This window comes from Microtus ochrogaster, chromosome 18 (assembly GCF_000317375.1).
Source record: "Microtus ochrogaster isolate Prairie Vole_2 chromosome 18, MicOch1.0, whole genome shotgun sequence".
NCBI classification, from domain to species: domain Eukaryota; kingdom Metazoa; phylum Chordata; class Mammalia; order Rodentia; family Cricetidae; genus Microtus; species Microtus ochrogaster.
Window position 1 is genome coordinate 4,218,299 of NC_022020.1, and position 27,218 is coordinate 4,245,516.

The 27,218-nt window shown below is 38.9% G+C and overlaps 1 protein-coding gene across 5 annotated transcripts in view; it reads right to left on the bottom strand.

Moving 5' to 3' along the window:
• Window positions 1–27,218, bottom strand: part of Esco1 (establishment of sister chromatid cohesion N-acetyltransferase 1) — a 59,598-nt gene that overhangs the window by 28,054 nt on the left and 4,326 nt on the right. For 3 of the 5 annotated variants that reach the window (XR_003377724.1, XM_013349371.2, XM_026783489.1), the window contains exons 2-6: window positions 23,183–23,273; window positions 16,279–16,378; window positions 13,696–15,827; window positions 2,863–2,971; window positions 1,002–1,065 (exon numbers count right to left, since the gene is read on the bottom strand). Coding sequence is in view for 4 of the 5 variants with exons in the window: in XM_013349371.2 (XP_013204825.1) it covers window positions 1,002–1,065; window positions 2,863–2,971; window positions 13,696–15,231 (1,709 nt within the window). In the remaining variant the exon portion in view is untranslated. Of the gene's footprint in view, window positions 1–1,001; window positions 1,066–2,862; window positions 2,972–13,695; window positions 15,828–16,278; window positions 16,379–16,473; window positions 16,533–16,794; window positions 16,947–23,182; window positions 23,274–27,218 lie in introns of those variants that run through there. The other 2 variants (XM_013349372.2, XM_026783490.1) reach the window with 2 other exon arrangements.

Below are 27,218 nucleotides of genomic sequence, written 5' to 3' on the forward strand. Positions count from 1 at the left end.
AAAAAAAAAAAAAAAAAACAAAAAAAATGCTCAAAAGGAAAAGAAAGCTACTAATTATCAAGAAACAAAACTGCGGGGTCTACTGTTGCTTGAATGTCTTAGGTTTTGTAGTTTTAGGCACCTAAATTCTTAAAGACTATTTGGTGGTCAGGCAAGTAAGTCAGACTCATTCACTTTCCTTTCCTTAAAGCGCTCTCACACATCTATACCATCCAGTGTTTCAAAGAGTGAAGGGAAACAACTCTTACTACTGCTGGCAGCATAAATCAGAACAACTGTGAAAAGAGATGAGCTGGGAAGTCATGCCACATATATACTCACCAAGTGGGCAAAACTTATGTCTTCACTGAATAAGCTGTCACTATTGTTTAACAGAAAAAAGCTACCGACAAGCAGAATGTCGATTAAATAGATAGCTACTGAAGAAACCAAGAAATGCGCTCACAAGGAAATCAAAACAAAATTTAGAGGTAGGAAAGTAATATGCTCAGAACACATTAGCTTTAAAAGAATTTTTTAAACTTGACAGTGATAGCACATAACTTTAATCCCAGCACTCGGGAGGCAGTCAGGTAGATTTCTGTGAGTTCAAAGCCAGCCTAGTCTACAGAGCTAGTTCCAAGACAGAGAAACCCTGTCTTGAAAAAACAAAAAAACAAAACAAAACAAAAAGAACTTTTTAAAAAGGTTACTACTTGAATAGGCACAGAAAAAGTTAAAGGACACTGGAATACCTTTAAACCCAGCACTTTAAAGGAGGCAAAAGAAGGTAGAACTCTGAGTTCAAGGTCAGCCTGGTCTAAACTGTAGATCCAGGACAACCAGGGCTACACAGAGAAAGGAGCAGGGTGGGGGGTGTGGAAAAGAAGGAAGAAAAACAAAAATTTTCAATAGCACCAAAATGAAAAATGTGAATAAATTATGATTACTAGGGTTGGGTTGCTAAATAACAAATCTAAGAACTCTCAAGTACAATTTCTTAAATGAAAGTGATGCCTTACCTGTGCTTGCTGTTGATGGACGCTTCATTACTAAGTACACTATGGGGCTGCTTAGGAGCTGAGCCTGTGAGTTAATAAAGCACATGAAACGTACAGTGAACTTATTTTTAAAATGAATGAGTGAGTATTTAATGCCTGCATGAATGTCTAGACCCTCAGAGGCCAGAAGAGAGCATCATATCCTCTGGGACTGGAATTACAGATAGTTCTGAGCCACTATGTGGGTGCTGGAAATTGAACCTGGATTCTCTAAGAAGAGCCAGTGCTCTTAACTGTTGAATCGTCTCTCCTGCCCTATGAAGTTGATAAAAGAAGCCATGAATGTGAAAAAGAGCATGGAGGAGTATATAGGAGGGTTGGAGAAAGGAAATGGAAAAAATGACATAATTATAATCTCAAAATAAAATTTAAAATAAACAACTAATAAAATTAAAACCACCCTTTTGGAAATCACCTTTCAAACTGAGGCAGAAAGCTTTGCACTATAAAGTCAGACTAAAAAGAATGCAAAGAGGTCTAGTAGATTTAGCTCTTTTTTTGTTTTTTGGTGGGTTTTTTGTTGTTGTTGTTGTTGTAACTTTTTCAAGACAGGGTTTCTCTATACAGCCCTGGCTGTCCTGGGAATTCACTCTTGTAGACCAGGCTGGCCTTGAACTCAGAGATCTACCTGCCTCTGCAAGCTGGGATTATAGGTGTGCGCCAGCACCCAACTCAGAGACCCACCTCCTGCTGGGATTACAGGTGTGCGCCACCACAACCCGCCTCCCTTTATCTCTAAATTCCATCAATCATTAACAAATATTAATAAAAGAAATTTGCTCAATGGCTACATGACTAAACTCTAAACAGAAATAAAAACATTTTATTTAAATTTTGGGGAGTTTTTGTTTTGTTATAGTTTTTGGTTTTTTTGAGATGGGGTTTCTTTGTGTAGCTTTGGAGCCTACCCGTAGGATCAGACTGGCCTTGAACTCACAGAGATCCATCTGCCTCTGCCTCCCAAGGGCTGGGATTAAAGGGTATGTGCCATCACCACCCAGGTAAAATTTTATTTTTTAGAATGTTAACTATAGAAATAATTAAACTCAATTAAGGTTCTAGATCCTCTGTTGCTTCATTTGACATAGGTGAGTAAACATCTATCCAACAGTTCACATAATATTGAAACTCAAAAGGTTAGTAAGCTTTTGTGGGGGGGGGGTGCACACCTTTCATCCTAACACGTGGGAGGCAGAGTCAGGCAGATCTATGAGTTCAAAGCCAGCCTCGTCTACAGATTGAGTTCCAGGAGAGCCAGAAAAACACAGAGAAACCCTGTCTCTGAAAAAATGAAATAAAATAAAATAGAGCTTTTGTACAGTGTAAGTGGAAAATATGAAACATAGATAAACTTTTAATTCAAAGACAGACGCGCTGAGTACTGAGGGTTAAAGAGAAAAACCCACAAGGGTAAAGCACAAATAGATAAAATCTAAGAAATAAGCATATACCCTCAACTTAAGTAATTCATTAAGGAATCCTTCTCTACAGAATTCAAGAAAGGAGCTACCGAAACAAAAGAACGTTAAGTAGGCACACAAAAGAGAGCCATTTAAGTACTCCCCCAATAGAAGCAATTCCCCTGAAAGAATTAATGATAACCACAATTTCAAAACTACACTAAGAAAGTAGGGTGGTCATGGTGGTTCCAGGACTCAGGAGGCAGAGGCAGGTGGATCTCTGAGTTAGAAGCCAGCTAAAAACCAAAACAAAAACCATAACAATGGTTAACAGACCTATTTCACATAAAAGTTTTCTCTTAACAGTAATAAACAGACCATTTAATATTGTAAAGTACAAATAAGAAATGTCAAAGTATTACCTGGAAATTTTCTGTCTCCATCAATCTTTGCTTGACTGGGAAGAGTTGAAGCAGCAGTGTCTTCTAATGCGTTCTTCTCCACCTTAGATACCGAACATAAGCTGAAATTCTGAACACATATGCCAACATTTTTAAGTCAGTCTCTGGGATTTATTCTAATACATTTCCAGCAAATTCTGACTACTAAAAATGTTTTTGTAGCAATACTTCATAATTGGAGTAATTCTCATAGATATGCCTAAAGTTAGTTGTTCATTATATTGCAAAAAATTACCATCTTAGTATCAGTTACCATTAATACCAATGCTAAATTTAAAACAGTTTACCGGATCTTTAATCCCAGCACTCAGGAGGCAGAGGCAGCCAGATTTGTTAGTTCAAGTCCATCCTGGTCTACATAGGACAGCAAGGGCTACATAATGAGTCCCTATTTCAAAACACCAAAAAGCCCAACACACACACACACACACACACATTAAAATGACAGTATTTTTATGTGAAGGAGCAAGTAAAATATATTAACACCAATTTCCCGTTTCTTTCTGCTCCATTAATTTGACTAGGTAATCTATATGCTTCACATTAAATTTCTATATTGACCTGACCAGCCTAGAGTAATATTTTCCTTTATTAAACTTGAACCTGAAACAGCAGTGGCAACCCACACCTGTGAATCAGCATCAGAGGTCAGACAGAGAGAGCCCCACAGCAGCCTGCTAGAGAAACAGCTACCCTGCTGCATCACAGCTAGAGGAGCAACCGCCAGAGCTATGGCCCCACTTGCACCTGGAGGAGTGACCTGGACACTCTGCCCTGCCTGTACCCGGAGTAGCAATCAAGCAAACCACAGCCACCAATTGGAGGAAGAGGGAATCCCTGAAGCATAGGCTCCACCAGTACCAATTGGAAGAAGAGATGGGTAGACAACAGTGTAAGAATACACTCAAAAACATAAAGAGCAATACAGCACCACCAGAAACAAGTGGATCTACAACAGCAAGAACTGAACATCCCAATTCAAATGAAGCAGAAAACCTAAAAATAACTTTATGAAGGTGGTTAAGGCCCTTAAAAAGGAAAGAAAATTCCTTTTAAAAAAAATGTAGGAAAAGACAAATTGGAAGAAATCAACAAGTCCCTTAAAGAAAACCAACCAAAACACAATCAGTTGAAGGAAATGATTCAAGATTTAAATGCTAAAATAGGGGCAATAAAGAAAACATAAACCGAGGGAATTCTGGAAATGGGAAATCTGGGTAAAAGATCAGGAACTACAGCTGCAAGCATCAACAGAATACAACATATGGAAGAGAGAATCTCAGGTGTTGAAGATACTATAGAGGAAATGGATTCAGCAAAGAAAATCCCAAAATATCCTGGAAATATGGGACACAATGAAAAGGCCAAACCTAAGAATAATAGGTATAAAAGGAGAAGGAAGTTCAACTCAAAAGCACAGAAAATATATTTAATAAAATCATGGAATAAAACATTCCCAACCTAAAGAAAGATATGCCTATGGAGATACAAGAAACTTACAGAACACCAAACAGACTGGATCAAAAATTAAAAAGGGCCTTTGCCACATAATAATCAAAACACTAAACATACAAAGTAAAGGAAGAATATAAGAATATAGAGCTGCAAAGGAAAAAAGCCAAGTAACATATAAAGGCAGACCTATCAGAATTAGACTTGACTTCTCATTAGAGATACTAGTCATGGTCAAGCGTTATGCAGACATTAAGAGACCACAGATGCCAGCCCAGACTACTATACCCAGCAAAACTGTCAATCACCGTAGAAGGACTTCCATAAATTAATATAATTTCTGTGTAATTATTTCAGGCGTAAGCTAGCCAGGCAGTGGGACACAGGCCGCCCCTTCTACTACAAACTGGTCCCTCAACGTGGTCTACTAACTCCACATAAAACCTGAGAGGGCTTGAAAAGGAATTCTAGACACACAGGAAAAAACAGAGTTTAACACAGCTTTTTGTTGTTTGCTGGGCATGCCGCAGAGAGATTTCCTGACTCAGCAATAGCAGGAGAAAAAAAGCCAGGCCATTTTAAAACAAGGCTTCCTGGGCCCTGCCACTGGTGCAAACTTCGGCTATGGAGCATTTGTGGGCCCAGATGTTCTGTGCCTATTGGGGATCAGAAAGAAAGTACTCTGAGACCATGCCTGTGACTCAGTGCTCCCTGCCTGGGCAGGTGGCGGGATCAGGTTTACTAGGCATGAACAAGCAGGAGAGCATGGCAAATTTCTGCCGCCATACAGAGAGATGTTTCCTGTCTGCACACTGCTCTGCATGGCCGATTTGGTTGTAACTCATATAAAAAGGATTTATGTATGGCACGCTCATTCTCCTGGTTGGACTGTTGAGCACAGCTCCTACCTGGCGGCCCCAGAGCTAGCAGAAATAGTATGTCCACCATTTTGAAATTGGAAAGAGGTGGAGCCAACATCCAGAGCAGCCGCAACCTACCTGCTTAACATTTTAAAAGCTCTTCAAGACAATAGAGAATTAAAGGCAATGCAATAGGACAGAGTCAGACATAAAAGACCTCTAAATGGGTCAAACTGTTAGATAGACATACACAGGCTTGGGAGAGAGAGGGAAAAAAAAAAAAGAGTATTAAAACGTCATAAAGTAAAGTAAAAAGGGTCAAGTCTTTAAAGAGACAGAGTACAGATAATAATGAAGAAAAATAAGCCACATAAAAATGGAAAATTCACAGAGAGTCTGGATTATGTTTATTGTGTTTTCTTTATTTTTTTGACTGTGAAGAAGTACAGAGAGACATTTCATTGTGTGGTCTGCTAAGCTAAACCAGCATGTATGTTCTAAAGGTATCATGACTTCCAAATTTGTGTCTAACGATATGCTTTGGAAAAGAGGTTCTTCTTTTGTTTTCACAAAAGATGAGACACTGTGAATTGCTTCTAGACCAATATGGTATGACAGACCACGCCCTCCTGAAAGGTTGCCATAAACACCCTCAAAAAATTACTCAACCAGTGACTAAGATTGAACCTAGCACATAGTTTACACCATGAAAGACCTGATTAACAGCGACCCCATTCAGCAAGAAGCAGTTTGGAGAAAAATAACTGTGCCCATATTCCCAAATATTGTTTATAAATGTTCTTTTACATTTAAAGGGTAATTTGCATTGGTTGGATTTTGCTTTAGTGATATAAATTTAAGGTCAATTTTGTTATATGTATATGTATTTCTGATCTTGATTAAGGTATTGTGATTGTGTAGTTCATTTAAAAAAGTAATGTATAATTAGGAAATATAGGTTAACGAATGATCATCAATAATAATCAAGCTTGTAGTCATGTTAGATTTTCTAGATATATAGATATATTTCAGTTAGATAGACATTCTTCATATCTTTCAATAACTACAGAATATGGCATTTAATATTTTAATAACTTAGGGCTTTTCATGACAATGAGACACATATGCTCCTGGCAGCACCAATCTACTTCAAGAGGAAATTGGGCATCAAAGAGGCTCCTTGTGGAATTGATTAGCCATTTGGGCAAGAAACTGCTCTTGCCTGGACTGTTGCATAAACTGGACACAAAGAACCCACAGAGAGAGGACTGCTGAATTTGCCTATCCATCAGGGTCCCTGATTCATGAAAGAGTCTGCGAGACATTCTGCAGGATACAAAAGAACTGTCTTTGAAATTTCCTGCTTCATGGAAAAGTCTGTTGGATACTATGGGCCCGAAGGCCGAAGATGGATACCCCAACGGACAGAAAAACTTTGGGTGACTGTCCAGGCAGGGAAATGTCTCTGTCAATTCTAGAGTTTTGGAAGTTGCTTACTTCTTGTTTACTTAAGTAATATTATATCCTTCTGGAGTCTTTAATGGAGGTGAAAAATGTGTAGTTATTATTATAGTTTTCCTCAGTTATGATAAAAGATAAAATAGATATAAATATTGTAACTGTAATTCTTGTTTGATAACTGTTTTGTTATATGTAATTTTACTATGTTAAATTGAAAGTCTTTCTTTTTTGTTTAAACAGAAAAGGGGAAATGGTGTAGGATGTGTTGCTTTCATTGGTTGAATAAAGAGACTGCCTCGGCCTTTAGATAGGGCAGAAACTTAGGTAGGCGGGAAAGACAGAACTGGATGCTGGGAAGAAGAGCAGAGTCAGGCAGACACCATGAAGCTCTGGCCAGAGACGGTCGTATGTTAATCTTTCCCGGTAAGCCACGACCTCGTGGTGATATATACAGACTTAGAAATGGATTAAACAAATACGGGAGAGTTAGCCAGTAAGAGGCTAGAAATAATGGACCAGGAACTGTTTAAATGAATATAGTTTCTGTGTAATTACTTCGGGGCCAAGCTAACCGGGCGGCAGGACACAGCCTGCCGCTCGTCATTTTACAGATTTAACCAATACCCAGCCACAAACCCAGCCCTACACAAAATACTAGAAGGGACAGGCTAATAGACTGGATACAAAAACAGAATCCATCTTTCTTCCGCATACAAGAAACAAATCTCAAACTCAAAGACAGACATCGCCTCAGAGTAAAGGGTTGGGAAAAAATATTCCAATCAAATGGACCTAAGAAACAAAAGGGTGTAGCTATCCTAATATCTAACAAAATAGATGTCAAGCTAAAATTAATCAAAAGAGACAAAGAAGGTCTTTCATATTAGTCACAGGAAAAATCCTACAAGAGGAAATTTCAATACTCAACATCTATGCCCCAAATATAAGGGCACCCTCATATGTCAAAGAAACACTTCTAAAGATTCAATCATACATTAAACCCCACACACTAATAATGGAAGACTTCAACACTCCCCTCTCACCACTGGACAAGTCAGTCAGACAAAAAGTGAACAGAGAAATAAGGGAACTAACATGGTATGACTCAAATGGACTTAACAGACATCTATAGAATATTCCATCCAAACAGAAAAGAATATACCTTCTCAAACTGACCACATACTCGGAAACAAAACAAACCTCAACAAATACTAAAAACTGGAATAACTCCATGTATCTTATCAGATCAACAGGGCTTAAAAATAGAAGTCAACAGCAATACTAATTCCAGAAAGCCCACAAACATGGAAATTAAAAAATGCTCACCTGAATAATCAAAGGGTCAAGGAAGAAATAAAGGGAGAAATTAAAGACTTAGTAAAATTCAATGAAAATGACTACACAACATACCCACACAGCAGGAACTGACTGAACTGCCTTTGGAATTTCCTGCTTTATGGAAATGTCTATTGGATACTATGGGCCTGTAGGCTAAAGATGGATGCCCCAATGGTACAAAAGAACTTTGGGTGGCTGTACAAGCAGCGAGATGTCTCTATCATTTCTAGAGTTTTGGAAGTTGCTTATTTCTTGTTTGCTTAGGTAATATTATATTCTTCTAAAGTCTTTGATGGAGTTGAAGAATGGTTATAGTTTTCCTTAGTTATGATAAAAAATAAAGTAGATATAAATAATGTAACTGTAATTCTTGCTTGAAAACTGTTTTGTTATATGTAATTTTACTATGTTAAAGTGAAAGCCTTTCTTTTTTTAAACAGAAAAGAGGGAAATGATGTAGGTGGGTCTTCTATCTGTTGTTTCAGTGGTTAATTAATAAAGAAAACTGCTTGGCCTGATAGGGCAGAATTTAGATAGGCGAAGTAGACCAAACAGAATGCTGGGAAGAAGGCAGTGAGGCAGACGCCTCAGGCAGACACTATAGCTCTCCTCTCCAAGATGGACGTAGGTTAAGATCCTTCCTGGTAAGCCACCACTTCGTGGTGCTACACAGATCATTAGAAATGGGTTAATCAAGATGTGAGAGTTAGCCAGTAAGAGGCTAGAGGTAATGGGCCAAGCAGTGTTTAAAAGAATACAGTTTCCGTGTAATTATTTTGGGTAAAGCTAGCCGTGCAGGGAGCTGGGCGGGAACATAGCCCACTGTTCCATTGCCGCTCCATCTACAGGTCTCCTGAGTAAATTGGGAGTGTAGGTACCTTGGGGGAGGGTTCATGGGGAGGAGAGAGGTGGGGGGAACAGAGAAAAATGTAGAGCTCATTATAAACCAATAAAAAAGAAAGAAATTAAGAGCTGCAAAGGAAAAAGGCTGAGTTACATACAAAGGCAGACCTATCAGAATTATATCCAACTTTTCAATGGAACCAATGAAAACCAGAAGGTCCTATACAGACACTAACAAATCACAGATGCCAGACCAGACCACTATACCCAGCAAAGCTATCAATAAACACAGATGGAAAAAATAAGACATTCCATGACAAAATCAGATTTAAACAATACCTATCCACAAATTCAGCACTACAGAAAATACTAGAAGGAAAACTCTAAGTCAAGGAAGTCAACTACACCCACAAAAATCAAAGGCAAAAGATAATCCCATACCAGCAAATCCCAAAAAAGAGATATGAGCACACAATATTACAACCGACAACAAAAACAAAAAGAACAGAAACTAGTAATCAGTGCTCATTAATATCAATTAATATCAATGGCTTCAATTCACCTATAAAGACACAAACTTACAGAATAGATACAAAAACAGAATCCATCCTACTGCTGCATACAAGAAACACTCTTCAACCTCAAAGACAGATATATTACCTCAGAGTAAAGAGTTGGGAAAAGATTTTCCAATCAAATGGACCTAAGAAACAAGTTGGTGTAGCTATTCTAAAATCAAACAAAATAGACCTCAAACTAAAAATAACCAAAAGAAATAAAGGACATTCCATATTTGCCGCAGGAAAAACCTATCAAGAAGTTTCGATTCTAAACATCTATGCCCCCACATTTGTAAAAGAAACATTACTAAAGCTTAAATCACATATCAAACCACACACACTAATAGTGGGAGACTTCAACACACCACTCTCACCACTGGACAGGTCTGCCAGACAGAACTTAACAGAGAAATAAAAGAACAGAAGTTATGACTCAACTGAACCTAACAGACAGCTATAGAACATTTCACCCAAACACAAAAGAATATGCCTTTTCTTCTTAGAAACTTCTCTAAAATTGACCACATACTTGGTCAATAGTTAAAAAAGCAAACCTCAATAGTTAAAAAAGAAATAAATCGACAGACAAGACAGACAAATAAAGAAAGAAAGAAAGAAAGAAAGAAAGAAAGAAAGAAAGAAAGAAAGAAAGAAAGAAAGAAAATTAGAGATTGAAATAACTCCCTGTATCTTACTGGATAACCAATGCTTAAAGTTAGAATTCAACAACAACTTTAACTGCTTTCTGCAAACTCATGGAAACTGAACAATGCTGAAATGAATCACTACTGGATCAAGGAAGAAATAAAAAAGTTAAAGACTTCCTAAAGTTTAATTAAAATGATAGCACAACATAACCCAAACTTATGAGACACAATGAAAGCAGTGCTAAGAGCAAAGTTCATAGCACTAAATGCCTACATAAAGAAGTTAGTCAGATGCCACAACAGTGAATTAACAGAACAACTGAAAGCTTTAGAACAAAATGAAGAAAACTCACACAAGAGAAATAGGGTGAAAATAATCAGACTGAGGGCTGAAATCAATAAAATAAAAACAAAACAAAGAATCAATGAAACAAAGAGTTGGTTCTTGGAGAAAATCAAACAAAATAGACAAACTAAACAAAAGGCAGAAAGAGAATATCAAAATTAACAAAATAAGAAATAAAAACACAGACCAATGACCAATGGAATCTAATCAAAGATCCACACAACTATGAACAGCTAATTTTTGACAAAGAAGCTAAAATTGTACAACAGGAAAAAAAAGCATCTTCAACAAATGGTGTTGGCATAAATGGATATCAACATGTAGAAGAATGAAAATAGATCCATATCTATCACCATGCATAAAACAAGTCCAAATGGATCAAAGACCTCAACATAAATCCAACCACAATGAACCTCATAAAAGAGAAAGCGGGAAGTAGCCTTGAATATTATCAGCACAAGAGACCACTTCCTAAATATAACACCAGTAGTACAGACACTGAGAGCAGCAACGGGACCTCCTGAAACTGAGAAGCTTCTGTAAAGCAAAAGATATGGTCAACAAGACAAAATAGCAGCCTACAGAAAGGGAAAAGATCTTCACCAACCTCACATCTGAAAGAGGGCTGATCTCCAAAATATACAAAGAACTCAAAAAACTGAACACCAAAATACCAAATAATCCAATTAAAAAATAGAAAACAGAGAATTTTCAAGAGAAGGCACTCAAACGGCTAAAAGACATTTAAGGAATTGGTCAACATCCTTAGCCATCAGGGAAATGCAAATCAAAACAATTCTGAGATACTATTTTATACCTGTAAGAACGGCTAAAATCAAATACACAGATGATAAGCTATTCTGGGGAGGACTGTGGAGTAAGGGGAACACTCCTCCATTGATGGTGAGAGTGCAAACTTGTACAGCCATTTTGGAAATCAGTATGGTGATTTCTCAGGAAACTGGGAATCAATCTACCTCAAGACCACTATTGGGCATATACCCAAAGGATGATAAATCATACCACAAGAACATTTGCTCAACTATGATCAGGACAACATTATTCATAATAGTCAGAACCTGGAAACAACCTAGATGCCTTTCAATGGAAGAATGGATAAGAAAAATGTGGTTACACACTGGATTACTACTCAGTGGTTTAAAAAAAAAATGACATCTTAAAATTAACAGTTAAATTGGATGGAACTAAAAAAAAAAAAAAAATCCTGAGTGAGGTAACCCAGACCCAGAAAGACAAATATGGGATGTACTCATTTATAAGTGGATATTAGGCATAAAGCAAAGGATAACCAGACTACAGCCCACAATCCCAGAGAAGCTAGGTAACAAAGATGACCCCAAGAGAAACATAAATGGATCTACCTAGGAAGGGCAAATAGATAAGATCTCCTGAGTAAATTGATTGGGTTTTCTGCCTTTCTCATTAACCACCTCTTAACGTTTGAGAAGCATCTATGTAGCAGGAGCTAGAAAAGTCACTCAACTATTACACTCAGACACAACCCCAAATAAAAAGGCATTTTCCCCACTGGATCTGCAACCAGATCCAGCACATTACATGTTAGGCAGGCAGCCCACCATTAAACTCCATTTCCAGCCCCAACACTTGCTCCTAATACTACTCACTGCTCACTTCTAATTGCTGCCATTATCTATTAAACATTTTGAATGATCATCTTCTAATTGAGGCTTTCATTTTTATTCACATAAAACATCCGATCTAAAAGCACCAACTAGCATCTGTTCTTTTTAAGTTCACTTTGATTTTCAATCCAGGCACAATGGACATTGCTTTTCCTAGTTTTTGCATAAATTCAATCTCACTCAAGTTTGGTCATAGCCCAAATGTCTCTAAAGTGAATTTTAAGTATTCTGAAAACTTCAGAGGGACTTATGTCTATTAAAAATGACCTTTTCAGCTTATATGATTTTCTCATATTCAGGATATCAGGGTATGGTGCTCATGCTAAGAATTAGAAAACATGTGTATTAGCCCTAAAACCTATCATAATACATGTGACTTGTTTTACATTCTGTAATATAAATTTACTTGTAATATAGAGAGCACCCAAGTTCTATACTTAGGAAACTCATTAATCAGCATTTCATCTTAGAAATAACTTTAGAAAGAAAAAGCTTCAACCACTTTGATAAAAGTTGAAAATAATTTCCCAAAGTAAGCATTAGATATTCCACATACTCAATTATTTTTTCAATTCCAATATTTCAATTATTTTTTTCATTAATTTTTGATTTGGTAGATATAGTTCGGTGGTAGTAAGGATTTCTAAGCCTATGTAAGACTCATCTTAGTTTGATCCTCAGCACCACTTTAAAAAAAAACTATATTTTTTCTCTTAAAATACTGATTTATACTTTTAGAAATTTCCTTTGCCAATTGTTCAAAATTGCCATAGAAATCAACACAAAGGTCAGGCAGTGGTGGCACACGCCTTTAATCCCAGCACTCAGGAGGCAGAGGCAGGTGGATTTTGATGTCAACCTGGTTTACAAGAGCTAGTTCCAGGATGGGCTCCAAAGCTACAGTGAAACCCTGTTGGGGGGGGGGGGGGCGGAGACACACCAACACCAAACAACAACAAAAAAGAACAAATAAACACAAAGATGTTCTTTTAAAGACATTTAAATTTAACTTTTACATTTCTTCAGGTAAAACAGATTGTTTTATCATAGTTGAAATAAATTTTAGGGCTTTTTGGGCGGAGGGGACTCACACATGCTAGGCAAGCTCTCTACTGCTGAACTATGTCTCCAACCCAAATAATTATTATTATTATTATTATTATTTTCGTTTTTCAAGACAGGGTTTCTCTGTGGCTTTGAAGCCTGTCCTGGAACTAGCTCTTGTAGACCAGGCTGGACTCGAACTCACAGAGATCCGCCTGCCTCTGCTGGGATTAAAGGTGTATGCCTGGCTCCAACCCAAAATCTTAATATTTCAGAAATGGGCACAAGTTCTAAGTTCTAGATTTTAAATCACTAAGACATATGCTTTCTGTTTTAAAATTAATTTTTTCTTAAAAAGGGACTACTTCTGTGTGATAAAATTAAGAGCTATATTTCTAGTTATGCTCTCCAAGGAAACATGAGAAGCATACACTTATTAAAGGTAGAACATTCTGAGAGCTCCATTCCATGACCATAAGACTGGGCTAACAACTTTATCAATTCTTGATATAAAATGTTTCCAATATTTAGTAATAGAAAGAATTTGGCACCTCTATTGCACATAATAAAGATGATTACCTTATTTGGTGCTGACTCACAAGAATGTTTCATCTGATTATCCAATGGTGAATCAGGAGAGGGTTTAATATGATTATCCAAATGACAATTTCCAGGAGCCCTCTTCGTGGCTTTATTAATTTCGATAGCAATATTATTAATTTTAACTTCTTCAGATTTCCTTCCTTCCATTTTATCATGTTGGCAAGTTACATTACTATGTGGTTTCATATCTAAGAATGTATTCTGAGACACTGAGTGAGACATTTCTAAAAGTGCTGGTGAAAAACCAGTTCGTAGTAAGCCCAATGTAGGAGATACTTGAGAGTCCAACTTATGTTGCTGCACAGAGTTAAATTTTGAGAGTTTAATTTTAGTCCAGTTGGAGTTCCTCTTCGTTGAGCTATTTATTCCATTTAGTATGCATTTCACAGGCTTTGTTTTCCTACTGGGAAAGAAACGGTTACACTGCATGTTCTGGCTTGTTTCTTTCTGAGGGAGCATTTGTCTTTCAACATCAGCCCCTTCCGATGTGACTTCTGTAGGCTTCTCCTCATTTATCCTTTCCATGTGTGACGATTCCTTTTTTACCTCCACAGTATCTGATTCAATTTCACCAGCAATTTCTTCACAAAGTTGGAGAATGCTACCTCGCTTATTCTTTCCAGCTTGCTCCAATTCATGATCAATACTTTGTTCAGGCACTAATGGTTGTGGAATTTCAGGGAATTTTGTGCTAGTATTCACTTGTGTGTGAGCTGATTTCCTCGGTTCATTCTTTTTAGAGACCACTGAAGTAGCTGCTTTGAATTTTCTAACCTCAGAAGTTACAGGCACAGGTTTTGATTCTTCTTTTCTAACAGTCTTTTGGCAACACTTCTCAGACCCTTGGATGCACTGAGAACTACAAGTATAAGCTGTCTGAAGCTGTACTTTGCGCTTCTTTCCTTTGGGAGAATGTATTACTTCATTCGTAAGTGAACTTTTGTCCTCCTTACAATCAGACTCTATTTCCAGCCCTTTTCTTTTCACGTGCTTCTGACTTGCTGTGACTTTATCAGATCTATTCTGAGTGCTATTGTTGCACTGCTCTCTTCTTGCTGGTCGCAAAGTCTGTTTCCCTGCTTGCGTGTGCCTCTGAACCCCTGTACTGCGCAAAGACCTGGTTGAGCATTCTGTTAACTGCTGCAGTCTTTGTGATCTCCGGGTAAGTTGTTCATTTCCTTTGACAGTTTCAAGTGCTAATTTTTCCTGACATAATCTCTTTTTTGTAGATTCTTGTGATTGTCCCTTCACAATTACCATATTTTTATTAATGGATTTAGTTGCGTTTTTATCAGCTGCCGATGCTGACCTTGTACTCACTCCTGCTCCCAAATTAGGGTGATTTACTTGACTTTTGTTGCAAGATTTAACCAGTGCCTTGACAGCTTCCTTGGAACCTGATTTCTTTACTACACTGTTTTGAGAACCCTCAATTTCTAGTTCTAAATTCTCATCTTCAATTTTGTTAGTAACTTTGGAGGAATTTTCTTTTGATTTCTCCTGAATGGACATTATTCCTGAGTAATGTCTTCCTTTCTGAGGCCTTTTTGAGGACTGTGTCCAGGTAGGTGCAGATCTAAGTACTTAGGAATTTAGTATTATTACTACAGAGCAGATCTTAAAAATTGACTTTAACTTATATTGATGTACATTTCCCACAGAAATACTAGGTGTTTCAAGTAAGGTTGCTCTCTGAAATTCCTAAGATATGAGAAAAGCTGGCATGAATGCTGAAAAATATTTGCTCTCTGTTGAACAGGGAAATGGAAAGCTGAAGAAAATTAATTCTAATTTATTATTTTCAGAAGTTTTTATTTTTTATTAAAATAAACTTCATTCAGATCCAAATTGTTCTAATTATTTTAGTTTCAGGCCTAACCCTATTACTAGGAGTTATTTATCACTGACCTGTCTGCTTTGACAAAATTTCTGACAACTTTTTTCTTCTGAAGGCTACAGCTACTGGACGCTGATGCATTTGTAACATGTCTTATGGCTAACAGGCTTCTTTCCTTGTTTGCCAAGTTTGTTGGTTTCTGGCTTCTATTTAATCTCCTTCGCTTAGTAAAGTACTCTATTAATATAGATTTCCTTTTGTGCTGCCATTTCTGAAAAAATAAAAAATAAACATTAAGTTTCTATATAATCCAAGAAGCAGATCAATGATAATACTATGCAGAAAAACACCCCAATTTAAATAAAATTTAACTCCTTCTTTTAGACTACATTCTTTAGAATAACACAGTGAAGTCTTCAAAACATTTTTTATGCATGTTTTAGACTTATTTTAAGTGTATACGTATTTTGCCTGAATATAAGTGTACCACATGCATACTTGGTGCCCGTAGGTCAGAAAGGGACAATGGATCTTCTGGAACAGGAGGTATCAATATTTGGATGGCTATGAGTCAACATGTGGGTGCGAGGCATAGAACCCAGATCCTCTGCAAGAGCAACAACTATTTTAAACCACTGAGTCATTTCTCCAACCCCTCTCAAATACATTCTTCAACAGCAACTTATCTTATTGAAAATATAGAATACTCCATATTTACTTACAGTTCTCTTCCCACAAGACAGAACTGATGTTTCAGCCACCATAACTCAAGATAATCTGATAAAACCATCCCTTATAACTTCTTAACATATTATACAGTGCCTAAAAACAAAAAACAAAACAACTTACTTAAAATGCTAAAAAAGATAAAGACCTAATCATCAACTAACCTCTCATCAAATTAGTCTAATATTTACCAAAGCTCATTTCACACACAGCATTCAATTTCATTGGAACAGTATACATCTATTATATGCTGTGAAAAAAAGTTTTAAAATACAAATTACAATTCACAATATAAATATTAAATGTACTAAACTAACAAAGTAAAATTGTATGAGGAGAAACTACAAATATATATAGGCAGAAAAAAATGAGATATATAAGTAAAGCTGATTTACTTTAAAAACACTTAGTAGGTAAAGAAGAAAATCTATGAACTAAACAAACAATACTGAAAGAGCAAACAGAAGTAAAAAAAAAAAAAAAGGATATTAAGAGCTGGAAATGTAGCTCACTTGGTAGAGTGACTTGCCTACAATGCACAAAATCCCACAGGACTTTGATTCTCCAGCCAGGTGTAGTGGTACAAGTCTATAATCCCAGCACTTGGAAATAAAGGCCTGTTGATCAGGATTTCAAGGCCATCCTTAGGCTACAGGAATCCCTGCCTCAAATAATAAACAAAACAGAAATAGGATATTAAGACTAAAGGACTAGCCTAGCAGTGGTGACACACACCTTTAATCCCAGCACTCAGGAGGCAGAGACAGGTGGATCTCTGTTCAAAGCCAGCCTGATCTACAAGAGCTAGTTTCAGGACAGCGAGGCTGTTACACAGAGAAACCCTGTCTTGAAAAACAAAACAAAAACCAACAAAAACAAAAACTAAAGGCAATGGGGAAATGGCCCAATGGTTAAGAACACTTACTGTTCTTACAAAAGACCAGGTTCAGTTTCCAGCACCCACAACAGGGAGCTCATGACTATCTGTAAGTCCAGTTTGGGAGGATCCAATGTTCTCTGGCCTATGTGTGCACCTGCAAGAATTATGTGCACATATGCTCACAAAGTTACATGTACATAAATAAAAATGAATAAATTTAAAAAATAAAATAAATAAATAAATTCACTAAAGATAAACAGGCATGGTGGCTCACCCTTTAATCCCAGCACTCGAGAGGCAGAAGCAGGCGGATTTCTGTGAATTCAAGGGCAGCCTGTTCTACATAGTGAATTCTAGGACAGTCAGAGCCCCATAGCAAGACACTTACTTGTCTCTAAATAAATAAGTAAAAAATAAGAAGGAGAACAATACAGAAAGACACCGGATGTCTGGTATCCACACATACATGGCCATGTAAACAAATAAGCAATAAGCATGTAAACCCACACATTCTACACACACAAACAAAATAAAAACTATAAATACTGAATTTCAAAGAATGTTACTTCTAGGATTTTACAAATATACCTATATAAATGCATAGATTGATTTCAATATTATATTAACAAAGACTAACTACCCAAACAAATAAGTTATCACTATAATACTGCTTATATCATTGATGATAATTGTACAATAGAATACCATGCAACTGTGTCAAAGTGGTTCCAAGATTCAACTCAATACTCAGCAAATCCAGAAGCTTTATATTTATTATTCAATTATAATCAATTATTTATTTGTCTGTGGGTTTTTTGTTTGTTTTTTGAGACAGGGTTTCTCTGTGTTACCGCCCCACCTGTCCTGGAACTCATCTGCAGACCAGGCTGGCCTTGAGTGCTGCAATCAAAGGTGTGTGCTACCACCACCTGGCCCCCACTAGAGTCTTATACACAAATGACACCCTGACTTTATACACAAATGACACCCTGACTTTATACACAAATGACACCCTGACTTTATACACAAATGACACCCTGACTTTAAATTTTATCTCGACAGTCTTACCATGTGTCTCAGTCCTGTTCTACTGCTGTAAAAAGACACACGAACAAGGCAACTCTTATAAAAGACGCATGCCTTTAATCCCAGCACTCGGGAAGCAGAGGCAGGCGGATCTCTGTGAGTTCGAGACCAGCCTGGTCTACAGAGCTAGTTCCAGGACAGGCTCCAAAGCCACAGAGAAACCCTGTCTCGAAAAACCAAAAAAAAAAAAAAAAAAAAAAAAACAACCAAAGTGAATCTTGGTGGTGCATAAATACAATCCCAAAAATTGTGAAGTAGAAATGGGAGTTTCAAAAATCCAAGGTCATGCTAGGCTATACAGCAAGCTTGACATTGGTCACCTTGACTATATGAGATTCTGTCTCAAAAGAAAAAAAATTCTATGGAAATGTAAATCATGTAGAAAAGCCAAAGAACTACTTTAACAAGAGAAAAACAGTCCTAATAGTGGAACACACTGTTAATCATAGCATCTACAGAGCAAGATCCAGGACAGACAGGGCCACACAGAGAAATCCTGCTTCAAAAAACCAAGAGAGAATGAAACGAGAGCTGGAGAGATGGTTCAGCAATAAGAAGCATTTGGTGTTCTTGCAGAGGACCTGGATTCAATTCCCAGAACCCACTAGGCAGTTTAAAACCACCTGTGACTCCAGTTTCAGGGCATCCTATGCCCTCTTCTGGCCTCTATGGGCACAAGACACACAATGCACACACACATAAACAGGTAAACACCAATAAAAATAAGTAAATATTTTAAAAACTAAAAGAGCGAAGTTGTACCAGCCTAGTATGTGTGGTACCCTAAATACAATCTCCAACAGTGCCGTCTCCCTACCAAAAAAAGAGAAAAAAACACTGAAATACTGACAATAACCAATTTCCAAGCTTACTACAGATCAACATAACACTGCCAAGGACAGAGAGAAAAACAGAATGGAGAAGTAGAGTCTCACACACATTTCATTCCCACTCCTCCAACAGGGTCTCAGTATACAGTCCAAGCTTACTTTCAACTATCATTAATCCTGCCTCAATTTTTTAAAGCATTTTTCTTAATGATTCTTTGGAAATTTCACATCTTGTACCCTAATCCCACTTATTTCTCAGTCTCTTCATATCTACCCCTCAACCACCTCCCCCCTCCCACCACAGCATACCCCACAAAAGAAATTTTAAATGACTCAGCAGTTAAGAGCACTGACTGCTCTTCCAGAGAACCAGGGTTCAATTCCCAGCACCCATATGGCAGCTCACAACTATCTATGACTTCAGGGTCCATCACTATCACACAGACATACATACAGTCAAAAAACCCCAATAACTTTTTTAATAAATTAAAAACAAAGCAAAAAGATCACTTTATTCCTGCTTCTCCTGCCCATCCAACACCTCTTCACTCATCTGAGTGACATTAGGAACATGTACCACGCAGTTCACCCTTCTGTCTACTCGGTTTTACTTGCAAATGGTCATTGCAATGAGTTGCTGGTCTGATTCAAGGCCTCTGGCTTCTGGTACATCATCAATTCTGGACTCCTTTCAGATATCCTGCTGTTGCCCCTAGATATGGAGATCCTACAGCTGTGATTCCACAGGACCAGTTCCTTCACACACTGACAAGTCATAGATGGGTAGATATTGGGCTGGACCAACTCAAAGTCCTGGATGTGGATCTGGGTGGTAGCTGATCCAGTCCAGGCCACTGAGATCACCACCCTCAAAAGGGCAGAGTCGGCTCTTCTAGGTCCCTGCCATAGGGGCCAGCTCTCCCACGCCCACCTGTGGGCGGGGCCAGCTCTCCCAGGGGCAGTGAAGGGCAAGTGCTAGCTCAGCTGGGCCCTAGGATTTCAACAGACATGGTTCCTATAGAACTCTGCGGTAGCATGGGCCATAAACAACAGAAATAAACATAGACCCCAGGTACAGCAGGACCATGGACTCAGACATGGCCCACAGCAGCAGATCAGGCCCAGACATTACCAAGGCTCCAGTGATAGCACAGGCCACCCAGATCAGTACGGAACTGGCAGCAATATGGCCCTCAGACACCAACATGGTCTCAGGTGGCTGCCTGGACTCCAGGAATCTGCTCAGTCCTTGATGGTAACAGGAGCCACAGACATCAACTTATAACCTGGCTGTTATAGGCCCATGGAACCAGACATGACCTCACAGACCACTCAGATCGGCCTGGCCCCAATGGCCTGCCTTAACTTTCTAAGAGCTAGAATTACAGCCCTGTGCCACTCCACAAGAATAAGGTTTCAACACAACGAATCAATGGAAACAAGTCTTCAACTTGTGCCAGTATTGGACAGATAGGAAGCCACAGCAGAAGCAGGAAAATAGGAAATACAAGAACATCTTCATCATTCCTTACCTCAGACAACCCACAAATGATGTGGGAATTCATTGGTCAATAAAGAAACTGCCTTGGCCCATCTGATAGGGCAGAATTTAGATAGGTGGAGTAAACAGAACAGAATGCTGGGAGGAAGAGGAAGTGAGGCAATCGCCATGCCTCTCCTCCAAGGCAGACGTGATGAACTTGCCTAAAGGTGAGATGGTCTTTCGGGGTTCCTGATTCATGAAGGAGTCTGCAAGACATTCTGCAGGACAAGCAGATAGTGACTGCCTTTGAAATGTCCTGCTTCATGGAAATGTCTGTTGGATACTATGGGCCTAAAGGCCGAAGATGGATGCCCCAATAGTACAGAGGAACTTTGGGTGACTGTCCAGGCAGTGAGATATCTCTGTGATTTCTAGAGTTTTGTAAGTTGCTTACTTCTCATTTACTTAGGTAATATTATATCCTTCTGGAGTCTTTGATGGAGTTAAAAAGAATAGATAGATAGTTATAGTTTTCCTTTGTTATGATAAAAGATAAAAAAGATAAATATTGTAACTGTAATTCTTACTTGATAACTGTTTTGTTATGTGTAATTTTGCTATGTTAAAGTTAAAGCCCTCCTTTTTTTGTTTAAACAGAAAAAGGGGAAATGATGTGGGATTTTATTGGTCAATAAAGAAACTGCCTTGGCCCATCTGATAGGGCAGAATTTAGATAAGTGGAGTAAACAGAACAGAATGCTGGGAGGAAGAGGAAGTGAGGCAATCGCCATGCCTCTCCTCTCTGAGGCAGATGCGATGAAGCTCCGATCCAGGATGAATGTAGGCTAGAATCTTCCTGGTAAGCACACCTCGTGGTGCTACACACATTAATAGAAATGGGCCAAGCAGTGTTTATATGAATACAGTTTGTGTGTTGTTATTTTGGGGCATAAGCTAGCCAGGTGGCCGGGAGCTGGGTGGCAGGAACGCAACCCGCAGCTCCCACTACACACAAAAGTAATTTCAGGTTGATCAAAGACCTAAATGTAAAATTATCAAACTTTTTTGGAAAAAAAAAAGGAAAGAGAAAATCTTGGCTATTCTAATTGAAGTTTAGGCAGGAAGATCTTTAATATTCCATTCACTAAGTCCACAAGAAAGACTGGTTCAAAATTCTTCAGAAAAGTTAAATGTACCATAACCAAAATCTGAAAACCCCAAAGTACCTGGGAAACAACCCATAAGTCATGGGGAATAGACAAAAGTGAGGTGTCACTACAGTAGAAACCACCCAGTAAACCAAAGAACATGCAGGTATAAAGAACAAGGATGAATCTCATAACCATGCTGAGCAGCAGAAGCTATATACAAACACATTGTAAGAGTCTACTTTTCATGAAATTATATAAAAATCAAGTTTTAGTGACAGAAAGCAGATCAGTTATAGTCAAGGGTTAACTATCAAGGAGGAAATGATGTAATCTAAGGGGTGGTGGAAATGTTATCTTGAATGTGGTGCTGATTTCCATAAGGGTCTGTTAAAACACACCAAATTTAATCTTTAAGAAATCCAACTTTAAAGAGCAAAATTTTACAATGTAATTTATAATCTGATAAAGGCACTCAACAAATAAGCTAAAACTGATAGGCTCTAACAGTCAAAAAAACAATAATTAAACCAGAAAGGCAAGGTAAAGAACAGGGTGGAACATTGTGCAGGTAAGTGAAGAAGCAGCACACAGAGCCAAGTTTATGTACATAATATATGTAGGACTGCAAAAGAAAACAGTTATTATTTCTGGAAAAACAAACTATGAGACCAGTGCTGAGAAAAGCTTACTTTTCATTACACAGCTACTTTAATGTTTTATTATTTTTACACAAGATAGGTCAGCAGGATTTGATACCAAGTCTAAGGCCTGACCTCACTTTGATCTCCAGAACCCACATGGTAGAACTAGAGAATTGATTTCCCTGACCTTCATTCACATATTCTGACAGGCACACACACACACATTCATATATGTACTAAAAAAAGCAAGTAGATTAAAAAATAAATGAATAAGTGAATGAAAAAGAGTAGGAGCTGAAAAGATCATGGTTAAGAACACTAGCTGCCCTTCCAAAGGATCAACCCAGGTTTCTAGCACCCCCAGGGAAGCTCACAACCATCTATTAACTCCAGTTGCAGAATCTGATGCCACCCTATGGGCTCCAAATGCAGTGGTGCACAGACATATGCACAGGCAAAACACCTATCCATATAACATAAAATAAAAATTTTAAGCTGGATGTTATATTCATCCTTTTTAATCTCAGCACCCAGATCAAAGCCAGTTTAGCCTACATAACAAGGTCCAAGTCAGAAATGGATAAGCTCTTCCAGAGGATCCAGGTTTGATTTCCAGCACCCACAACTATAACCTCAGTTCCAGTGGATCAAACAAGCAAGCACATGGTGTACAGACATTCAGATATGCAAAACATTCATACATACAAAGTTAAAACAAATAATTTTAAAAATAAAATTGTAAACTTAAACTTCCCTAAAAATATAAAATATATGTAGTCTTTTAATTGTTTCAAAATACACAAAATTAATGAAGTTAGAAGCCACTTACCTTAATGAAATGGAAATGCTGTTTTACCTTTTCAAGTTTCTTGATGATGCCTCTAAGGGATGTTTCTAATTACTTCTGTATATTTGAAAACCTTTTAAAAAAGAGAGAGAGCTCTGTAGCTAAAGCAAAACAAGTTACTGAGAATACATAAATTCAAAAAAATAGAAGTCTATTGTTATTAAAAATTGCGTAGGGTGGGAGTGGGGTAAGGGGAGATGGGGAGAAAAAAGTAAGAAGGGTTGGATGGGGAGAACTTGGGGCAACGGGATGATTGGGATACAGGAAGGTTGGATAGCGGAGCAGGGAAGCACATATCTTAATTAAGGGAGCCATCATAGGGTTGGGAAGAGACTTGGACCTAGAGGGGCTTCCAGGTGCCCAAGGAGAGGTCCCCAGTTAGTTCCTGGGGCAGCTGAAGATAGGGAACCTGAAATGATCCTATCCTATAGCCATACTGATGAATATTTTGCATATCACCATAGAATCTTCATCTGGCGAAGGATGGAGATAGAGACAGAGACCCACACTGGAACACTGGACTGAGCTCACCAAGTCCCAATGAGGAACAGAAGGAGGGAGAAGATGAGCAAGGAAGTCAGGACCAAGAGGGGTGCACCCACCCACGGAGACAGTGGGGCTGATCTATTGGGAGCTCACCAAGGCCAGCTGGATTGCGACTGAAAAAGCAGGGGATAAACCCGGACTCTCTGAATATGGCGGACAATGAGGGTTGCTGAGAAGCCAAGGACAATGACACAGACACTGAGAGAATTAATAAATGGAACCTCCTGAAACTGAAAAGCTTCTATAAAGCAAAAGACACAGTCAACAAGACAAAACAACAACCTACAGAATGGGAAAAGATCTTCACTAACCCCACATCAGACAGAGGTCTGATCTCAAAAATATACAAAGAACTCAAGAAATTGGACACCAAAAGATCACATAATCCAATAAAAAAAAATGGAGTACAGACCTAAACAGAGAACTCTCAACAGAGGAATGTAAAATGGCTGAAAGACACTTATGGAAATGTTCAACAGCCTTAGTCATCAAAGAAATGCAAATCAAAACAACTCTGAGATTCCATCTCACATCTGTAAGAATGGCCAAGATCAAAAACACTGATGACAACTTATGCTAGAGAGGTTGTAGGGAAAAGGAACACCCCTGCACTGCTGATGGGAATTCAAGATGGTACAACCCCTTTCGATGTCAGTGTGGTGATTTCTCAGAAAATTAGGAAACAACCCTCCTCAAGACCCAGTAATACCACTTTTTGGTATATATCCAAAGGATGCTCAATCATGCCACAAGAACATGTGCTCAACTATGCTCATAGCAGCATTGTTTGTCATAGCCAGAACCTGGGAACAACCTAAATGCCCCTCGATCGAAGAATGGATTTAAAAAAAAATGTGGTACATTTACACAATGGAGTACTACAAAGCAGAAAAAAATAACGACAGCTTGAATTTTGCAGGAAAATGGGTGGAGCTAGAAAACATTATTTTGAGTGACGTAACCCAGAAACCCAGACACAGAAAGACAATTATCACATGTACTCACTCATAGGTGGTTTTTAAACATAAAGCAAAGAAAGCCAGCCTACAAACCACAATCCCAGAGAACATAGACAACAATGCAGATACTAATGGAGACTTACATAAATCTAATCTACATGGGAAGTAGAAAGTAGAAAAAGACAAGATCTCTTGAGTAAATTGGATCATGGGGACCTTGGGAGAGGGTTGAAGGGGGGAGGGAAGAGGCAGGGAGAGGAGCAGAAAAAAATGTAGAGCTCAATAAATATCAATTTAAAAAAAAAAGTGAGCCGGGCGATGGTGGCGCACACCTTTAATCCCAGCACTTGGGAGGCAGGCGGATCTCTGTGAGTTCGAGACCAGCCTGGTCTACAGAGCTAGTTCCAGGACAGGCTCCAAAGCCACAGAGAAACCCTGTCTCGAAAAACCAAAATAAATAAATAAACAAAAGTGTGTATCACTGCTGCCCAGCTGTCCTGGAAGGTAGACCAGGCTGGCCTTGAACTCAAAGAGATACACCTGGAGTGCTGGTAGTGTGCCTCCACACCCTACAAAAATTTTTATTACGTCTATTTGTACACGTGCACAGACATTACACGTGCCTGCCACAGTGCACAAGTGATGATTAAAGGTCAGCTTATGGGAGCAGTTCTTCCCTTCCATCACGTTGTTCCCAAGGCTTACACAGGCTAGAGGTATGCCAGGCAAGAACCACCTCAGAAGTTCTATTTTGTTTTCTGAGCCTGGATCTTTCTATGTAACATTTACTGAACTTTGTTGTGTAAACTCAGCTGGCTTTGAACTCAATACTCAAGGCTATGAAGCTAAAGAGATCGCTCTGAGGTTAAAAGTACTTGCTCTACCAGAGTGTTCAGCTGGAACCTCCAGCTACTCCCGCTTCATACAGAAAATCTCATCTCTCTCCAAACCCTGCCCTCTCAGAAAATCTCCAACAAAGAAATGGCTACAAAAAGCCCAGTTCTGCATTCTTGGCAGCTACTTTGGCTCCTCCCATGAAAGCCCCACCTACAGCGTACCATCCTTGGGTACAAATCCAGCTTATGGAGAACACATCATCTTGCCTACAGGGTGTTTAAGCTCCCTTTTTCCTGCTTCTTCTCCTGCCTCAATCTCTGGGGGCTGAAGAATTCACCTGGGAGTTGCTTTGTTTAAAATAAACCCTTCCTTTTACTTTTTTCAATTCAGCTTGAACTGGCTTACTGCTATCAAGGTACAAAACCTATTACAGAAGACTTGGGTTGGAATCTCAGCATGACAACCACTGCTGCTAAGTTCCAGCATCTTGACACTGCCAATGACAGTTCTCCAGCACCCTCTTACTTTCATTTTTAATAATTCTCATTAAGTGTTGTTATGATGTGCTGGCCTGTCACCACCTGGGTATCCTGTCCCTTTAAGAGACAAGCCCTTCCCACTCCCAACCCTCCCTTTATGCCAGGCAGCTTGTGCTCTTTTTGTCCCTCTTCTGAAGGGGGTGGCTACTACCTTTCTCCCCCCCCCCCTTCTCACTGGCTACCTTTCTTCTCTTTAAGAGACAAGCCATGCCGACTCCCTCCCCCATCCACTGGGGCAGGCTGATCTTCAGCTTCTGGCCTGAGCTCGCTCTCTCTTTTCCGGCAGCTTCTGCCTTTCTCCCCATTTCTTGCCTCCCCCCTTTTTCACTCTCTCTCTCTCTCTCTCTCTCTCTCCCTCTCTCGCTCTCTCTCGCTCTCGCTCTCTTCTCTCCCTCCTCTCCTTTTTTCCTTCCCCTCCATAACCCCCTGAATAAATAAATATTCAACCTCACTCTGCATGTCGTGTTGATCCATGTCTCTGTCTCTTGCCTGACCTCCACGCGTCTCCCTGCCTGGGATCAGCCACTGCTAGGGGGCCCTCTGCCTACCGCCACATGGCTCGCTATCACCACTTGGGGACCTACAGCATCCCTGCTGCCTACTGCTGCTGGAGATCCTGCAGCATTTTTAATTTTTCCATTACACCTTCCCTTTCACTTTCATAACCCACTAAATAAACTCTCTACCCAAACTCTCTCTCTGCATGGTATATCTGTCTGTCTCTCACCTGTCATGGTCTCCCACCCACCAAAACCTCTGGGGACCCATGGCTACCCCACTGAGACCTGGGGTGACCTACTGCGGCCCCTTGTGAGACTGCTGCCCTCATGAGACTGGTCCCCCACCACCATTCTTAAAAAAGAATAACAAGTGTTATGGGAGTTTTCCTTATGCCTTTTCCTTTGGGAAATTTTGTGTGGGTTTCAGTAGGAGATGAGGATATATACAATGACAGCCTCTTTAAACAAAATAATTAACTCTTTGGAAAAAAATTCCAAGCCACAGTAGTATGCATGATAAAATTGCTAGAAAATTTAGATAGGTAACATATGCTTGACAAATAAGGTATATTTGATAAATAAGGTATACTTGATAATCAAGATTTATAAATTCATAAGGTCTACTCAGGTTCACAGC